The sequence below is a fragment of the Prionailurus bengalensis genome, chromosome A3 (assembly GCF_016509475.1).
Source record: "Prionailurus bengalensis isolate Pbe53 chromosome A3, Fcat_Pben_1.1_paternal_pri, whole genome shotgun sequence".
In the NCBI taxonomy this organism is placed as follows: Eukaryota; Metazoa; Chordata; class Mammalia; order Carnivora; family Felidae; genus Prionailurus; species Prionailurus bengalensis.
In genome coordinates, this window is record NC_057354.1 from 32136615 (window position 1) to 32155038 (window position 18424).

At 38.3% G+C, this 18424-nt stretch overlaps 1 protein-coding gene across 2 annotated transcripts in view; it reads left to right on the top strand.

Annotated features, from left to right (window-relative positions):
* The window catches only part of MCM8 (minichromosome maintenance 8 homologous recombination repair factor), a 47821-nt gene that overhangs the window by 11159 nt on the left and 18238 nt on the right, over positions 1 to 18424 (top strand). For both annotated transcript variants that reach the window (XM_043602849.1, XM_043602848.1), the window contains exons 6-12: positions 81 to 184; positions 1199 to 1397; positions 5047 to 5132; positions 13333 to 13484; positions 13731 to 13926; positions 17059 to 17089; positions 17604 to 17744. In XM_043602849.1, coding sequence (XP_043458784.1) covers positions 81 to 184; positions 1199 to 1397; positions 5047 to 5132; positions 13333 to 13484; positions 13731 to 13926; positions 17059 to 17089; positions 17604 to 17744 — 909 coding nt within the window. The remainder of the gene's footprint in view (positions 1 to 80; positions 185 to 1198; positions 1398 to 5046; positions 5133 to 13332; positions 13485 to 13730; positions 13927 to 17058; positions 17090 to 17603; positions 17745 to 18424) is intronic.

An 18424-nucleotide genomic window follows, 5' to 3' on the forward strand; every position in this document is an offset into this window, starting at 1 on the left:
GAACTGTTTATATTCATAAACTTCACATTTCTATAAAAGAGTTCTACTTCAAGAGTGTATTTTGTTTTCCAACTGTTTAGGTATTAACTAGGGACCTTGAAAGGCATGCAGCTGAATTACAAGCCCAAGAAGGATTGTCTAGGGATGGGGAAACAATGGTAAATGTGCCACACATTCATGCAAGGTAAGGATTTACCGGTATTAAAGTATTATTTAGAATCTGGCATGTAAGACTGTTTGAGATTGGAAACCTCATTTTATAAAACCAGAGAAATCAGTAAAAAAGGTTGAATTCTGTGCTATCTTATTATCAAACCCAAGTAAACTCACTCAGAATTCTTCAAAGAGGTCATGACAAAAATAAATTTCCCTGGGGGCGCCTGGGTGGCACAGTCGGTTAAGCGTCCGACTTCAGCCAGGTCACGATCTTGCGGTCCGTGAGTTCCAGCCCCGCGTCGGGCTCTGGGCTGATGGCTCAGAGCCTGGAGCCTGCTTCCGATTCTGTGTCTCCCTCTCTCTCTGCCCCTCCCCCGTTCATGCTCTGTCTCTCTCTGTCCCAAAAATAAATAAACGTTGAAAAAAAAAGTTTAAAAAAAAAAAAAAAATAATAAATTTCCCTGCCCAAATAAGGTGATTTCCCAACCTGTACATTCCTGTAAAAATTGATTTGGGATGTATACTTATCAAGATGCTGCTATTTAAATTAATAATCTATGTAATACAGTAAATGGTGTGATTATATTTTTTTGAAATTACTAGGTTTCTACTAGACACAGAACAAATGGAATTCTGTTTTTCTTTAATTCATCTTTATTTAAGATTTAAAATTCTCATTAGAAGAGCTGAATAAGGTAATCACTAGGGTTTTTCTTTTTCAGAATTTATAGAAGACACTTTGTAACAGTTCTTGAAAAAGAAGAAACTCAAGTCACTTTTTTTGTTGCCAAAATTTTCCTTTTGACAGTTTTTTCCTTTTTTCCCTTAGAGAATATCCAGTGGGACTAGAAGAAACGGGAACATTTAGCATTTTTTAATCTTTAAGAATGATTTAATTCTTCTGAAATTACTGATCTGTAGGGATGCTATGGTTGGAGAATTCCACAGTTGCTCCTAAAAGGAAGTTGTGAAGATACAGATAACTTCCACTATTGGCTTATTGTAAATTCATAGATAAATACATTCTTGTTTTTGTTTTTAGGGTCTATAACTATGAGCCCTTGACACAGCTCAAGAATGTCCGAGCAAACTACTATGGAAAATATATCGCTCTGCGAGGGACAGTGGTTCGTGTCAGTAACATAAAGCCTCTGTGCACTAAGATGGCTTTTCTTTGTGCTGCATGTGGAGAAGTTCAGGGTTTTCCTCTTCCAGATGGAAAATATAATCTTCCCACAAAGGTAGTATGTTATTTACCTACTTAATTATGTATCTTGGTAGAGAAGGCAAATCAGTTTACAGAAAACATTTCCCAGTGTTTCTGAGCACAGAGCTTATTCTTACTTATTTTCAGTTTTTAAATTATGAAATACTTCAGGGTACAGAAAATAAACCAATAAAGCATTACTCTAATCATCACCCAGAATTTTACATATTGCCGGCTCCAGTTATATTTTTAAAGATCTAGAGCATTATGGATGTGATTAGTGTCTCTTTTGTGCCCCCTCGCTTCTACAATTCCCAGAGACAGTCATTATCCTAAAGTTAATGTGTATCCTTTCCATTCATATTTCTATATTTTGACTTAATAGGTTTGACAATGATGTGTTCCTTTTATCTTTATTGACTTTAGACTATAGATTTTAAAGCCATGGAAAAGTCGAGAGAATAATATCTATAGAGCCACCATTATGAGTTGACAGATATTAATGTTTTGTGATTTAAGCTTAATTTTTTAAGCATAAAATACTAAGTATTAGAGTTAAAGTTGAAATCTCTCTATTGCCCTCCCCAGTTCCATTCACTTTTTTCATCCTTAGAGGCAGCCACTCTTTGGAAATAGGCATAAATTCTTCAAATCTGCATTCTTATACCTGACAATATGTGTAAGGTTTGTTTTGTGTGTGTTTATGTGAATGGTATATTGAATGTAACATTCTGCAACTTTTTTTTCACTTGGTTATTTTGGAGTTTACCTATCTTAACACATACCTAATTCTTTTATCTTTACCGTTGTGGAGTACCCCATTGAATGAATAGCAATTGTTTATCCATTCTCCTGGTGGACGTTTGTGTTGCTTCCGGTTTTTTACAACTACATACGATGCTGCAGAAAACATTCGTGTACATATCTCTGTAGCAGAGGAATTTCTCAGTTCTGGGATAAGCTTATTGTTAACTATTAGAGGTTGCCAAACGACTTGTCAGAGTGTTGGTCCCAGTTTACACCTCTGCTGGAGTGTTAAACAATTACCATTTCTCTGTATTTTCACCAACACTTGGTATTATTAGCCTTTTTAAATGTTGTCATTCTGGTGGGGTAAATGGTATTTCATTTTTAATATGAATTTCTACTATTTCTGTTACAGTTGAACATCTTTTCACATCTTTATTGGCCATTCAGTTTCCTTCTTTATTGAATTTTCTGTTTATGTTTTCTGCTTATTTTTCTGTTTATACTATTGATAAGAGTTTTTTATTAATTCTAAGATAATAATCTTGATTATATACATTATAGATATCTTCTCCCAGTATTTGGTTTATCTTTTAACTTTGTGGTATATTTTTTGTTCTATAGTTTTAAATTTTGACAGGGCTAAAGTGATTGTTTTTTTTCCCTTATGACTTTTACTTTTTATGCCCTTCTTAAAAAGGCGTTCTTCACTCGAGCGTTATCAACATTTCTCTTACGTTCCCTTTTAATACTTTTAGGGTCATATTTTTTATATTTAGATTTTTGTTCATCAGGAATTTAATCTTGGGAATGGCATAAAGCTAAGGATCTAATTTTATTCTTTTAGGTGAAAAGCCAGTTGTCACCATTTATTAATTAAGCCCTCTATTCCTACTGACGTGTATTGCTTCTTCTGTGGTTCACTGTGCTTTTATAGACATGTGACTCTTTCATTTCACTGGTCCTATCCCAGCTCTATACAATCTTACTTTTGCTGATCTCATTAAAACTTTTGATAAGGCAGGGAGACTTACCATACCTATTCTTATTTTCCAGGGTTGCCTCTACCAACCTTGGACTTTAATAAATTTAACATTTATTACATTTTTACACAAATTGAAATTTGTAGGATTTTCTTCTTTTACAAGAAGAACAAGATGTGTTAGATTCAGCTATTGGTTCTTTTTTAAAATATATTTTCTTAATATTTATTTATTTAGGTGGGGGGGCATGTGCATGAGGAAAGGATGCACAGAGAGAGAGAGAAAGGGAGAGAATGAATGCCAAGCAGGCTCTGTGCTGTCAGTGCAGAGCCATAAATGGGGTTTGATCTCACGAATGATACAATCATGGCCTGAACTGAAATCAGGAGTTGATTGCTTAACCAAATGAGCCACCCAGGCACCCCTCAGCTATTGGTTCTGGGTAATCAGTGGTGTTGGTAAATGGGTGTCACCTACTATTTGTCTGGGCTTAAGGTTCAGGCTCTGCCTTTAGCTCTTAGGCCAAAATTTAAATGCTGATTTATTGGATATTTACCGTACACCACGTTTGGTCAAGATACTTCCATGCCCTCTAGTATCGTGGGTGGTAATGCTGACCTGTAGGATGAGCGCTAGTGTGAAGAGGTTCTGCTTGTGTCTGAACTTTGGTGAACTGAAGCACTCAGAAAAATTGCTGTTCCAGGAGATCCCTGTTTCAGTCACTATTACTGCATAACAAATCCCCCTAAAACTTAGTGGCTTAAAATAACAACAGTCATTTAATTACTTCTCGTGGTTTCTGTCAGTTCGAAAACTTAGTGGCTTAAAATGACAACAGTCATTTAATTACTTCTCATGGTTTCTGTCAGTTCGAAAACTTAGTGGCTTAAAATAACAACAGTCATTTAATTACTTCTCATGGTTTCTGTCAGTTCGAAGTTCAGAAGAACTGCTTGCTGGGTAGTTCTGCCCCTGGGTCTCTTATGGAGTTGTAGTCCAATGGTGGCTGGAGCTGAACAGCGAGGGGCTGCAGTGGCTGGGGACTGGGGTAGCTGGGGGCTGGCTGGGCATCTCTCCTCCAAGTGGTCTCTCCGGGCTGGTTTTGGTTTCTCACACAAAGTATGACAGCTTGGGATACTCATTCTACACACATGGCTGCTGACAGCTTCAAGAGACAGACATCTAGCTCTCAGGAAGAAATGGCTTTGGCTCTTTTGAGCTAGCCTTAGAAGTCAGGCAGCATCACTTCTATCACATTCTGTTGGTTACAAAGTGAGTCATAAGCCTGTCCAGATTCCAAAAAGGGGAAATTAGACTCCATCTCTTGATGGGGGAGTGGTAAGGTTCTAGAAAGGCTCTTGGAGAGATATTGTTGCAGTCATATTTGGAACTGGCCAATCTGTGGCACGATCTGTGAATTTATAAATGCATCTTGGGGTCCAAATAGCCAACAAGTGACTTGTAAAAACTTGAACACAACTCACATGGTGAAGACTGCCTTTGTGGTACAATAAACATATAAACAGAGCACAAGGAAGTGAGATAGGAGATCTAGGGATTAAGGAAGACCTAGGAAGCCTTTGGAAAAGGGGAGGATTAGGGCTGGGTACATGGGACTGCATGTGAGAGGGCATTCAAAGATCAGGAGGCTACATGGGCACAAAGGAAGGAAGGAATGCTTAGTGTGAGAGGCTTGTGAGGAGCCTTGCACACCCACAGCGGAAAGAATAAGAGCAGTAATCAAGAGGGACCAGCTGCAAAAGTACCTCAAAAGCTTGTGATACAGAATTGATACAGAAGGAAATAGAAAGTCATTAAGCTCTTAGTGCATTTTACTTTAACACCATCCTGAGACCAACTTAAAACAATGTTAAATGAAGCATTTTAACTTGAATTTTCCTGAGATGTGATTGTAGTTTATTAAAATCTGGATGTGAATTAATCTTGTTGCAGTGTCCTGTGCCCATATGTCGAGGGAGGTCATTCACTGCTCTCCGTAGCTCTCCTCTCACGGTTACGATGGACTGGCAGTCAATCAAGTAAGCAATCAGACTATTAAATAAAACACAAGTTTTAGATCTCTCATACTGCCAAGTAAATCTATAATATTCCTGTATTGTACTGTGATTCTTATCTGTAGGCAGTGATACAGTGTATAGTAAAAGATTTATTTCATTAAGAGTTTGTCTTGAAATGATAATTGCCTTTATTTGAAATTTGTTGTATATCAGATTCCTGAAAGGATTTAAAGTGCAAGTATCATATCCTTTTGCTATTGAGCAATAGTTCATTTTGTTTCTCATTTATGTGATTCATTGAACTGGATGTAAGCCATCAAAGCTATATAATTTTCTTTCCATAATGAGCTATGAAAGAAGCATTGTTTAGAAATTTAAAATAAAGAATCCCTTAGAAATGGCATGTTTCATGTTCTCACTATCCATGACACATTTTACTATAGGTTTTTATTTTTAAGCTGTTTTTTGCAGGGTGTGTGTGTGTGTGTGTGTGTGTGTGTGTGTGTGTGTGTGTAGGGGGGTATATTTTTAACCCAACAATTTATTCTATTTTATCTGGCTGTAGTCCCATACATAACTCATCCCTTGAAGTCAGAGTGCTACCCAGGAAACCTGGCTAAAACAGGAGAGAGATGGTTTTTTAAAAAAACTAAGAACCTAGAGAGAAGTGAGGTAGATTGCTACCAAGCCCTGTCCTAACTTTACCTCCTTCTGTTCTCTAAAAACTAAGACCAATATGTACAATAATTAACTGTATACTATGTTGAGATCTTCACAAACACACTTTTACAGAAGAAAGGCTTAAAAATTTTTTTTTACATTTTATTTTTTTAATGTTTGTTTATTTTTGAGAAAGACAGAATGTGAGCCGGGGAGGGGCAGAGAGAGAGAGGGAGACACAGAATCCAAAGCAGGCTCCAGGCTCTGAGCTGTCAGCACAGAGCCCGACGTGGGGCTTGAACCCACAAATTGTGAGATCATGACCTGAGCCAATGTCAGATACTTAACTGAATGAGCCACCCAGGCGCCTCTAGATTTTATTTTTAAAAAGTTTAATTCCGGCATTGGTAACATACAGTGTTATATTAGTTAGTTAGTATATATTAGTGATTGCTCGGCACTCATCACGAGAAGTGTGCTGTTAATCACCTTCACCTATTTCACCCATCCCCCAAATCCCCTCCCCTCTGGTAGTCAACAGTTCTTTGGAGTTAGGAGTCTGGATTTTGGATTGTCCCTTTTTTTCTTTATTCATTCCCCTCCCACCCCCCACCCCCCACCCCCCCGTATTCTACATATGTGTGGTATTTGTCTTTCTCTGATTGACTTATTTCACTTAGCGTTATACCCTCTAGCTCCATCCATGCTGTTGCAAATGGCAAGAATTCATTCTTTTTTATGGCTGTATTTAAGACTCTTGAATGTGATCTTGTGCTCTTTCAGTGTACAGATGTGCAAAGAAAGTCTGTAGGACTTTCACCACTGAGGGGGTAATGAGGGCCTCAGAGGAGCTCTAAGGTTCATAATAGGATAGATGCACACAAGATCCAGGGTAATTTAATTATTTGAACAAAGTCTCTCTGCTTTCTGGTAAAAATAGCAGACAAGAAAATAGGCTTAAATATTTTAATTAGGTTTGAATGATGATCTCTTGATATTAGGAAATCAAACTTAGAGAGGGATGCCATTTACATCCTTTTCTTGAATTTTTAAAAGTAAGATGTTGCTAAAGTTCATTTTGAATGAGTTATAGTAAAAATTTATTAGTATGATATTAACTTACATTATTGTTTTATTCTGTCAACATGTAGATCTATAAAATGAATATCTGCCCTAAGCTCTTTCTGCCATTAATAGTAAATTCAATTTCATTTTTTCTGAAACTTAGCTTGGGATGACCATAAAGAATTAAATTATTGTTTCTGAGCTAGTCATTGAAATATCTGAATGAATCAAGGTGAAAGCCTTACAAAGGCCTTGCTATTGAAACAGTCCCAGTTCTGGGGGTTTATCTGTTGAAAACAGTCACAGTATGTGAAGAAATAGCTTGCTGAAAGTATGTTTTCATAGTGTTGATTTTTTTTTTTAATCGGGAGCAGCCTAAACATCTGAAGAAAATATTATAAATAAGAGGGTACAGAGGATTATTGTATAACCATTAACTGATGTTGCAGGAGAATATTTTGAAATAACATCAAAAATGTTTACAGTGTTTTTAGTAATAAAGCAGGTCACAGAATGTTATCTATTGTACATTACTGACTTTGTTTAAAAACATACACTGGTGAACTTTAGCCTCTACTACAAAGCTGTAATCATCAAGACAGCATGGTATTGGCACAAAAACAGACACATAGACCAATGGAATAGAACAGAGACCCCAGAATTGGACCCACAAATGTACGGCCAACTAATCTTTGACAAAGCAGGAAAGAGAATCCAATGGAAAAAGGACAGTCTCTTTAACAAATGTTGCTGGGAGAACTGGACAGCAACATGCAGAAGAATGAAACTAGACCACTTTCTTACACCATTCACAAAAATAAACTCAAAATGGATGAAGGACCTGAATGTGAGACAGGAAACCATCAAAACCCTGGAGGAAAAAGCAGGAAAAAACCTCTTTGACCTCAGCCACAGTAATTTCTTACTTGACACATCTCCAAAGGCAAAGGAATTAAAAGCAAAAATGAACTATTGGGGCCTCAGCAAGATGAAAAGCTTCTGCACTGCAAAGGAAACAATCAACTAAAAGGCAAACAATGGAATGGGAAAAGATATTTGCAAATGACATATTGGATAAAGGGCTAGTATCCAAAATCTATAAAGAAATAACCAAAGTCCAAACCCAAAAAACAAATAATCCAGTGAAGAAATGGACAGCAGACATGAATAGACACTTTTCTAAAGAAGACATCCAGATGGCCAACAGACACATGAAAAGATGCTCAACGTCACTCCCCATCAGGGAAATACAAATCAAAACCACACTGAAATACCACTTCACGCCAGTCAGAGTGGCTAAAATGAACAAACCAGGAGACTACAGATGCTGGAGAGGATGTGGAGAAACAGGAACCCTCTTGCACTGTTGATGGGCATGCAAACTGGTACAGCTGCTCTGGAAAACAGTGTGGACGTTCCTCAAAAAATTAAAAATAGATCTACCCTATTACCCACCAATAGCACTGCTAGGAATCTACCCAAGGGATACAGGAGTGCTGATGCATAAGGGCACTTGTACCCCAGTGTTTATGGCAGCACTTTCAACAATAGCCAAATTATGGAAAGAGCCTAAATGTCCTTCAACTGATGAATGGATAAAGAAGATGTGGTTTATATATACAATGGAATACTACTTGGTAATGAGATAGAATGAAATCTGGCCATTTGTAGCAATGTGGATGGAACTGGAGAATATTATGCTAAGTGAAGTAAGCCAGGCAGAGAAAGATACCACATGTTTTCACTCATAAGTGGATCCTGAGAAACTTAACAGAACCATGGGGGCGGGGAAGGGGGGAAAATGTTACAGAGAGGGAGGGAGGCAAATCAAAAGAGACTCTTAAATACAGAGAACAATCTGAGGGTTGATGGGGGGTGGGGGAGAGGGGAAAGTAGGTGATGGGCATTGAGGAGGGCACCTGTTGGGATGAGCACTGGGTATTGTATGGAAACCAATTTGACAATAAATTTCATATATTAAGAAAAAAAAAAGGAAACCAGTTTGACAATAAATTATATTTAATATAAAAAAAAATAACACTGGTGAGAAATACAAACACATGTTGAGAGTATACTGTCTAGGAAGTAAGATTGGAGTAATTGTTATTTTCTTCTTTATGTTTATCTGTGTTTTAATAAGAAAAGTTTAAATGTCTAATTTTTTAGAGCAAGGCATCCTTAGCATGTTGTGTCATTCTGAGACTTCTCATTGCAGTCTGGTAGTGTTTGTGTATTGAGGGTGAAGGTGCAGGGTTGGTGGTGGTAAAGATGGAGGAGAATCCCGAGTAAGGGTCCTTGCTCTATTTTTATTAGGATCAGGAGGCTTACAAATGTGATGGGAGTGCACAGAGAGACAGTGAAATCATGAACATTAACTCATGGGCGTGAGAGAAATGGGGTTTTGAAGATATGCGGTGTTAGGGGTTTGGGCTAATACAAAACAAAATCTTGGTACCAGGCAGAAGGTTGTTTACAGTAGATGTGAGGCCCCACCTCTGTTTACCTAAACTTCTAGGGGACAAGAAAGACAGAGCATGCTACGTCAGGGTCAACAAAGCACCTCTCTTTAGCTAATTAGCTCCTGTCTGGGCAACTTCGCCCTGCAGCAGTCCATAGCCCTATTTACCAGTTTACCTAATTTGTTCCTTCCTTCCTGTGAAAGCAGCTTTCTGCTATTGTACTAAGTTGGGGGGGGGGGGGGGCGTTTCCACTCTGAACACCTAATCTCTTTATTTTTTAAATTTTTTTATTTTTAAAGATTTTTTTTTTCAACGTTCATTTATTTTTGGGACAGAGAGAGACAGAGCGTGAACGGGGGAGGGGCAGAGAGAGAGGGAGACACAGAATCGGAAACAGGCTCCAGGCTCTGAGCCATCAGCCCAGAGCCTGACGCGGGGCTCGAACTCACGGACCGCAAGATCATGACCTGGCTGAAGTCGGACGCTTAACCGACTGCGCCACCCAGGCGCCCCAACACCTAATCTTTTTAACTCATCTTCACCCTGAGATTCCCTATTCCTATACCTTTGTCCTATATTGGGACCTTTGCCCCGCTTTACCTATACTGGGGCCTTTGCCCCGTTTACCTAATCTTATTTACCTAAATTGTTTACTCAAACTTGGGTGTGTACATCCTATGGATTTCTAATTCTTTATGCCTTGTTAACCTATCAGTGCAAGCTCAGGGAATTCCTAATCTTATTCCCCACAGTAAAAAGTAATGGTAAAAAGGGAATTTTAAAAGCAAGAGAAAACAAGACAGTTACATACAGAGGAAACCCCATAAGGTTATCAGCTGATTTTTCAACAGAAACTTTCCAGTCCTATCTTTTTTGAGAGCCACAATTCAACTCACTGTAATTATGAAAGAAGTTTGAGAATTAAAAATAATTGGTAGCAGCCCAAGTGTCCATTGATAGACGAATAGATAACAAAGATGTGGTGTGTGTGTGTGTGTGTGCGCGCACGTGCGTGTATTTACTCATATAACGGTATGTTACTCAGCCATAAAAATGAATGAGATCTTGCCATTTGCAACAATATGGATAGATCTAGACGGTATAATGGTAATTGAAATAAGACAGAAAGAGAAATACCATATAATTTCCCTCATATGTGGAATTTAAGGAAGAAAAAAAAAAAGAACAAAGGAAAAACGAGATAAACAAAAAAAACAGACTCTTAACTGTAGGGAACAAACTGATGATTACCAAAAGGGAGGGAGTAGGAAAATGGGTAAAATAGGTGACAAGGATTAAGAATATACTTAATCATGATGAGCACTGAGTAATGTATAGAATTGTTGAATCACTATATTGTATACCTGAAACTAATATAACACTGTGTTATAAATGTATGTTATCTATACTGGAATTGGCAGGAGGGTGGGGTGGGGTGGGGGGGGTGGGGGGCCAGGAACATACCACAAATGCCAGCCTGACAAGTGTTGGGCTTTCAAAGCCATGGTCGGTTTAAAGCTTTTCCCATCATGTGCCAATAAAAATCCTATTGGCCCAGAAGATTTTATGAAGTCACTGTGGAAGCTGTCTAGATGGCCCTGTGGAACCAGAAAATACATGTGCCACTGGCTTCATCAAATGAGCCCCCTCAGTGGTCATTCCCAGGGCCTGGGAGGCCAAGTTGCACTTCCAGGGGCAGATACTGATTCAGTTGGTGAAAAGAAGACAGATAAGAGGCCCTGAGCTACTGGTCTCTTGCTGTACAATTAAACTGGAATATGAGTGTGGCAAAAAACAAAAAAAACAAAAAAAAAAAGTTTTAAGGTAATGCATGTAAATGTTTTTAAGAACTCAATCAATAGGGGTGCCTGGGTGACTCAGTTGGTTGAGCATTTGACTCTTGATTTCAGCCCAGGTCATTATCCCAGGGTTGTGGGATTGAGCCTCACATTGGGCTCCACACTGAGCGTGGAGTCTGCTTAAGATTCTCTCTCTCTCCCTCTGGCCCAATCCCCTGCTTGCATGCTCTTGCTCTCTCTAAAAAAACAAAAAACAGAAAACCTTCAATCAGTATAGAAGGCCACAGTTCCCACAGTTCCCAATTTCTCGTCTTATACAGAATTTAGATGACACCCTTGTATGCCTTCCTTCCTTCACTTTACTCACCCACTTTCTGTGAATCATGGACGTTAGAGACGATGTGCTTGCTTTTACTTCTCAGCTATGATGTTAATTTTACATTGTCAAGAGTTATTTCTGTTTTCCTATCATAACTGTCTTTTTTGTTTATAGTTTATATCTAACAAAAACAAGAGCATTTACATTTTTATGATCAACTTTGTTCAACAAAGAACCAAGGAAGGTGATCAAATGCTAAGAAAAGGAAATGTAATTTATATCACTGGGATGTGTTTTTCGTGTGTTCTGCCCCTTAAAGGAAATGATCCAAGCATCAAAATCAAAATGAATTCTCTTCCTTATATTCCCCTAAATTATCCCCTATTTTAATGTGCTTCATGTTTGGACTGTAACTTTGTTATTTAGCACTTTTGAAATCTTTTTGTCTATGGTGTTCTGAAGCAGTGAGAGTACATCTAAATGTGACTTCATCCTGTTTTCTCTGTTTATATATGTTTTTTCTTTTGACGCTCCCAATTAGATACATCCATTGGATTGTTCATCTGTCTTTTAACTTTTTCTCTTTTTAACTTTCATTTTCTAGTTTTCTTTGGCTTTTTCTGGTTTCTCTCCTATTAATATTTGATTTTTAGAAACCTATTTGTAATTTTCCTGATCTCACGCTTATTTTCCAGTAGGTGCCTTTTTATAGGTGCTTATTCTTGTTTTATGGTGTAAGATTTTCTCAAAAACCCTTAGGCAGCTTTTTGTTTGTTTCTAATGCTCTTCTCCTCCCTGAATTATTGCTGTTTCATGATGAAATATCTGATGAGCAATGAGATGTTAGTTGGAGTAGGTAGGGTGGGTTTCCTTTGCCATTTTGTGGATAGGAGTTTCTCCTCATGAGGCTTCCCCCCTGGATAAGAAGGTAGGGATTCCAACTAACAGATTTTACTATGTGAATGTGTTTTTGAATTGCAGTTGGGCTTCTCATATGCCAGAATAAGGAGGCTTTATTCTGGAACTCTGATACCCTCACTAGATGCCGTAGCTCCCCACACAGAGTAGATGGATCCATTTCTTTAGCACAGTGCTGTGGTTTTTGCCAAACAGTAAAGCCTGGTTTGCTGGGATGCCCTCATTCTTTCCCTATCCCCATCCACCCACCTACCAAAAAATTATCAACAGTTCTGTGACTTGTCTTTCAGTTGATTTTCCTGTTTCGTTTCAGCCATCCACTCCTACTCTCCATTCCTGCCGACTACAACCTAGAAGCCTCTCAAGGGCTCTGCTGAGAATATTGGCTCCCACTTCTCTTGTACCCTTGTAACTTTTTCCTGTGTGTATTCTGGACTTCATTTTGTTTTATCCATTAATACTTTCCCACTTGCTGTTTTCTAAAATTTCAAGATCTCTTGTTTATCAGTAACACCTCTGCACACCTAAAAACTTCTCTTTATTTATTTAATGATTGCCATTTTGGTGGACATTTTGGAGAGAGGCTAGGCAAGTGTATATACTCATCCCGCCATTCTTTTTAATTTTTTTTTAAGTTTATTTTGAGAGAGAGAGAGAGAGAGAGAGAGAGAGAGAGAGAGCGAGCAGTGGAGGGGCAGGGAGAGAGGGAGAGAGAGAGAATCCCAAGCAAACTCCACACCAGCAGCACTGAGTGTGATTGGGGCTTGTGATCTGAACCGAAATCAAGGGATGCTTAACTGACTGAGCCACCCAGGTGTCCCTCATCCTGCCATTCTTAATTGGAAACAGCTGAATTAATTTTAGATACATTATTGAATTTTTTTTTTTTTATTTTTACTACTCTGCCCTTTAGCTCAGTACCTTGTGGATTCCAAATAGTTGACATGTTGAAGAAATGACTTAAAGTCAGTACATAAACTGAAAATTGTTTAACTTTTTAGAATCCAGGAGCTGATGTCTGACGATCAGCGAGAAGCTGGTCGGATTCCACGAACAATAGAGTGTGAACTTGTTCATGATCTTGTGGATAGCTGTGTCCCAGGAGACACAGTGACTATTACTGGAGTTGTCAAAGTCTCAAATGCTGAAGAAGGTATGGTATAACGCTTCTCATTTTGATTGTCCCTCAATAATTTGTTAGTAGTCATCTTTTTTCTTTTTAAGGTACTTTTGAATCTACACTAGTATAGGGAAGGCTTGTTTCTTACACAGGTGAAACTTTTCCTTCAAAATAAAGGTTTATTTGTAGCTTATTGTGCCTTTCTTTTACATGCTATTCAAGTCTTTGTAGGGAAAATGAAAATACCAATTATTGTACTTCATGCTTTGAAATTTACAGGTTCTCGAAATAAGAATGACAAATGCATGTTCCTTTTGTACATTGAAGCAAATTCTGTTAGCAATAGCAAAGGACAGAAAACAAAGACTTCTGAGGATGGGTGTAAGCATGGAGCACTGATGGAGTTTTCACTTAAAGACCTTTATGCCATCCAAGAGATTCAAGCTGAAGAAAACCTGTTTAAACTCATTGTCAAGTATGTATGAGGTTATCCGAAATTTTATTATGTATATGCACCATAGGGGTGCTCTTGGCTACTAGTAAGAAAAAAACTAGTCAAAATGGTTGCAAATTACAATTCACAGGTCAAATCCAGCTAACTGCCAATTTTCATATGGCCCATAAGCTAAGAATGGTTTCTGTATTTTGTAATGGCTGAAAAAAAAAGAATATTTCATGACACACAAAATTATATGAAATTCAAATTTCACTGCCTGTAACTATTATTGGAACACAGCCAGAGTCATTCATTTATGTAGAGTCTGGCTGCTCTCCAGCTGCAATGACAGAGCTGAGTAGTTGTAACAGAGAATGGCTCACAGATATTTACTGTCTGTTCCTCTGTAGAAAAGTTTGCTGATTTCTAGTTTTATCCATAAAGAAAATTTACTATCTCACACAGGAAGTTAGATACTCAACAGAAGAGTGATGGGACTATGAATTCCAGTCACTTCAATTAGTGGTATGTCAGGGGTTGTTTGTTTACTTTTAAAAAAGAAGAAAGATATCACAGTAGAAGTCACTTACTTCAATAAGTATTTCATAATATTCTTTTATTTCCATGTTTTTGCCACGTAGTAGAGAAGAAGCAAAGTAGAGGCATTTTTGCTTTAGTGGTTAAGAGGTTTTTTTGTTTCGTTTTTTTTAAGATAAATCTAAGTTAGAATCCTTCTTCAACCACTTAACTTCCAGTGTGGTTGGAAGCATGTTACTTCTTATCTCCTTGATTTTTATCTCCCTAAAATAGAAATAATAATTCCTGTCTCAGAAGGTTGTACCAAAGATTAAATGAAATTCAATAATATATTTAATTTAATTAACACAACATGCTGTTATTTTATTTTTTTTTTCAACGTTTATTTTATTTTTGGGACAGAGAGAGACAGAGCGTGAACGGGGGAGGGGCAGAGAGAGAGGGAGACACAGAATCGGAAACAGGCTCCAGGCTCTGAGCCATCAGCCCAGAGCCCGACGCGGGGCTCGAACTCACGGACCGCGAGATCGTGACCTGGCTGAAGTCGGACGCTTAACCGACTGCGCCACCCAGGCGCCCCAACATGCTGTTATTTTAAAACATTGACAATTTTTTGGACAATTTTGAAGAAACAGAAGAAACAAGAGAGACTGAAAATTGGATATACCTAAGGGTGGTGAAGATCTGAGGTTTTGAAATGCATTGCATTTTCCTTCACCTAGGCTTGGGACACTTTAGAGAATTTGACTCTTTTTGCCTTGAATATGTTAATTAACCGACTAAGAAAAGTATGCAGTTCCTCAGGGGATTCTTTGTCCCTAAACCCTCAGAGACTTCCTGTGAATGGGTAGCCATCCAGACCCACCCTGGGAGAGGAGGTACTCTGAGCTGAAGTGGGGGTGTGATCTGCGGATCAGTGACTGTGGTGTGTGGGCTCTGAGCAGACGGGGAGGAGTAACCTGGTTGAAGATCAAAACGCCTCTTCAATTGGTTCCTCTTACCCATTATAAATAAGAACAAATGTTTGCAGTGGTCCTTCTGCTATACTTAACTTACAGAAAGGTTTTCTTCCCACAGGTTGCTTTTACCCTTCAGTTCTAAATTTGTAATTTCAGCATCAAAAACCAGAAGTTTTCATTTGTTAACCTTGCAGGGGTTGACAAATTAGGCAGGCTACCTGGTTTTTGTAAACAAAGTTTTACTGGAACACATCCCTGTCCATTCATCTACACATTGCTTTCACACAAGTTGAGTCGTTGTGACCCAGACAGTAAAATTGAAAAGATACAGTTTCTGGTCCTTTAAGGAAAAGTTTGTCTACCTTCGTTAGAGTAACAAGTAGAAGACCATGAAAGCAGAATGCAGAAGACAGTGGAAGGTTATGTTTTAGTTTAGGTTCCTTCAGAAGCAATGATTTGGGTAAGCATTTATTTGGGAGGTGATCCCCAGAAATACTGGTAAGGGAATGGGGGAGTGAGAGAAAGGATGGTAGTGTATGGTTTCTCAATGAGGAGGTTACTATAAGCATCCGGGGCTTAATCCTCTTGAGACCTCGAGAGACTAGAATGTGTAGAACTAGCCTCAGTATTTTTCTATCCAAGGGCCTAGATTTGGGGCTACTCTTGGAATATTCTATAACCCAGCACTTTCAGCCTGTCCAGCGTGCCTGCTGCTGATGCTTCTGCAGCCAGAGAAAGCCCTTCAGCAGACAGGTGGAGGTGTGTGGTCAGAAGCTAGCAGTAATGTGGGAACATGCTTAACAGTGAGCACCAGGGGGATGTGGCAGGACAGCAACTTCTGTGTTTACATGTATTAAAAGGGATAATGATTTATACTTAACTCCTGGTTACATCTCTTCCACTCTGGCCTTTTCTGTGTGACCCTTGTTTTTACAGTTGGTAAATGTGAATATACCTCTTTGTAGTCATATATGGTCTTATTCTGATCCTTTGAGTTGAGCTGAAAAAATGAAATTTCATCTCCTCTTAAAGTATTATTTACTCAATTCACCCATCAGTCTTCTTTCTGTGACTTGGCTACACAGCTGCCTATTCGTGTAAAATGCAATATAATTCTGTATCCTAAAGTAGAAGACCATGATTATGATGTATTAAAGGCTGGAGATGGATCAACCATATATTTGGTTACTTTAAAATACTTTGCGGGGTGCCTGGGTAGCTCAGTTGGTTAAGTGTCCAACTCTTGATTTCAGCCCAGGTCATGATCTCATGGTTCTAAGATCAAGCCTGCATTGGGCTCTATGCTGGGCATGGAGCCTGCCTGAGATTCTTTCTCTCCTTCCCCAACTGCCCCTCCCCTCCTTGCACACACACTCTCTCAAAAAAATAATAAATACAATAAAAATAAATTTAAAAAAATAAATGCTTTGCAAGTATCCTGTCTCCCTTACAGAGGCACAGTTTTTAAAGCATTCTTCCCTTTATGGATTAACCAAGAACTTTGAGAAATGTACTGGTAGAATAAAATGTCTTGGGTTGTTTGAGGGATGTAAACTATATGTTTGTCTTTATTTTTTTATGCTAAATAAACCAAGTTAAGCAAGTTGTAAAGTAGATCCTCTAATGGATTGATGAAGTGAAAATAAGAATTTCTAAGTTGTATTTTGTTTTTCAGCTCACTTTGCCCTGTCATTTTTGGTCATGAAGTAAGTATTTTACTTCATCTTTACCCAAAAATACATAAAGTTGGCAAAAAAAATAGCTAATTTCTGTTAGCCAGATGTTTGTAATTTTAATAGGTCATTATTCTCCAGAAATGAATGATGTGAAAGGCAAACTATAGTTTCTTGTAATAACAAGCTACTTACTAATTCAAGCTAATAGGAATGAGGTTCTTTAAAGTGACTTTAGGTGTAAAGTATTAAAGCAGAAGCTAACAAATATTTCCCGGTTTTGTGGAGTAGATTCATGCTTTGCAAGGTAGGTCTTTATTCAGTAAAGATACCTCTTTGATTTTATGTGCTTCCTACCTTTTGCTTTTTAATCATTTACATTATGGAAATTTATATCTTAATTTCCTTAGGAAAAAAAGTAAAGTTCAATCATGCTTTTAAAAAATCTCAAATAAATGTAAATATAGAGGGAAGAACATCCCTTTTTTGCTAGTCATCTTTATGTTTTTCTTACTTTGGGGGTCCCCCCTCTTCTTTCACACTTGAGCTTGTTAAAGCAGGCTTGGCATTAGCACTCTTTGGAGGAAGCCAAAAATATGCAGATGACAAAAACAGAATTCCAATTCGAGGAGATCCACATGTCCTTGTTGTTGGAGATCCAGGCTTGGGAAAGAGTCAGATGCTACAGGTAGGAAATCAATCATCTCATATTTAATGTATTCCTTATAAAATGTGTGACTGATTCACAAGTGAATTTTCTCAAAGCATGCAGTGTTTGTGTTCTAGAGGATATAGTTGGCCTGGTGGTATAAGTGAATTGGGGTTTATGTGAGTAAGATGTCACTTCTATCTGGCCATCCTTTCAAATCGAGTCAGTCTCTGTCACACAGGCTGTTGCAGGCATGCTGGTCTATTGAGATGTTACCTATTGTGAAATGTTAACCATTTCTCTAACCCCCTGCTTTTTTTGCGTGGTATCAGTTTTGGTAGTCTTTTTTGTTGTGGCTTCACCTATGAACAGAGTAGTTTGTGAAAGTAAAGAGCAGGGAAGCAGGGTCACACATTCTCTGATCACACAACTACATAAACAGTGTATTGAGCTTAAGGAACAGTGTGATAAAGATAAGAGATCTGTCTCTATACATCTTCACTGCTCTGAGTTTAAAGCAAGGCAACTTCTGTGAAAAACTTCTTGTTGGTCCCCAAGAAGATTCTGCCTCTGCCAGTCAGAGCCTAGTGGTTCTCCCCATCAGGGCTTATGATGGCCCTAGAAGGCTCTGCTTGTTGGAATGCTTGTGGTTGCATTTGAGTGACACCTGGTAAGTCAGCCATAATGTCCTTTCTGAGAATGCCCATGTGTCCCCATTC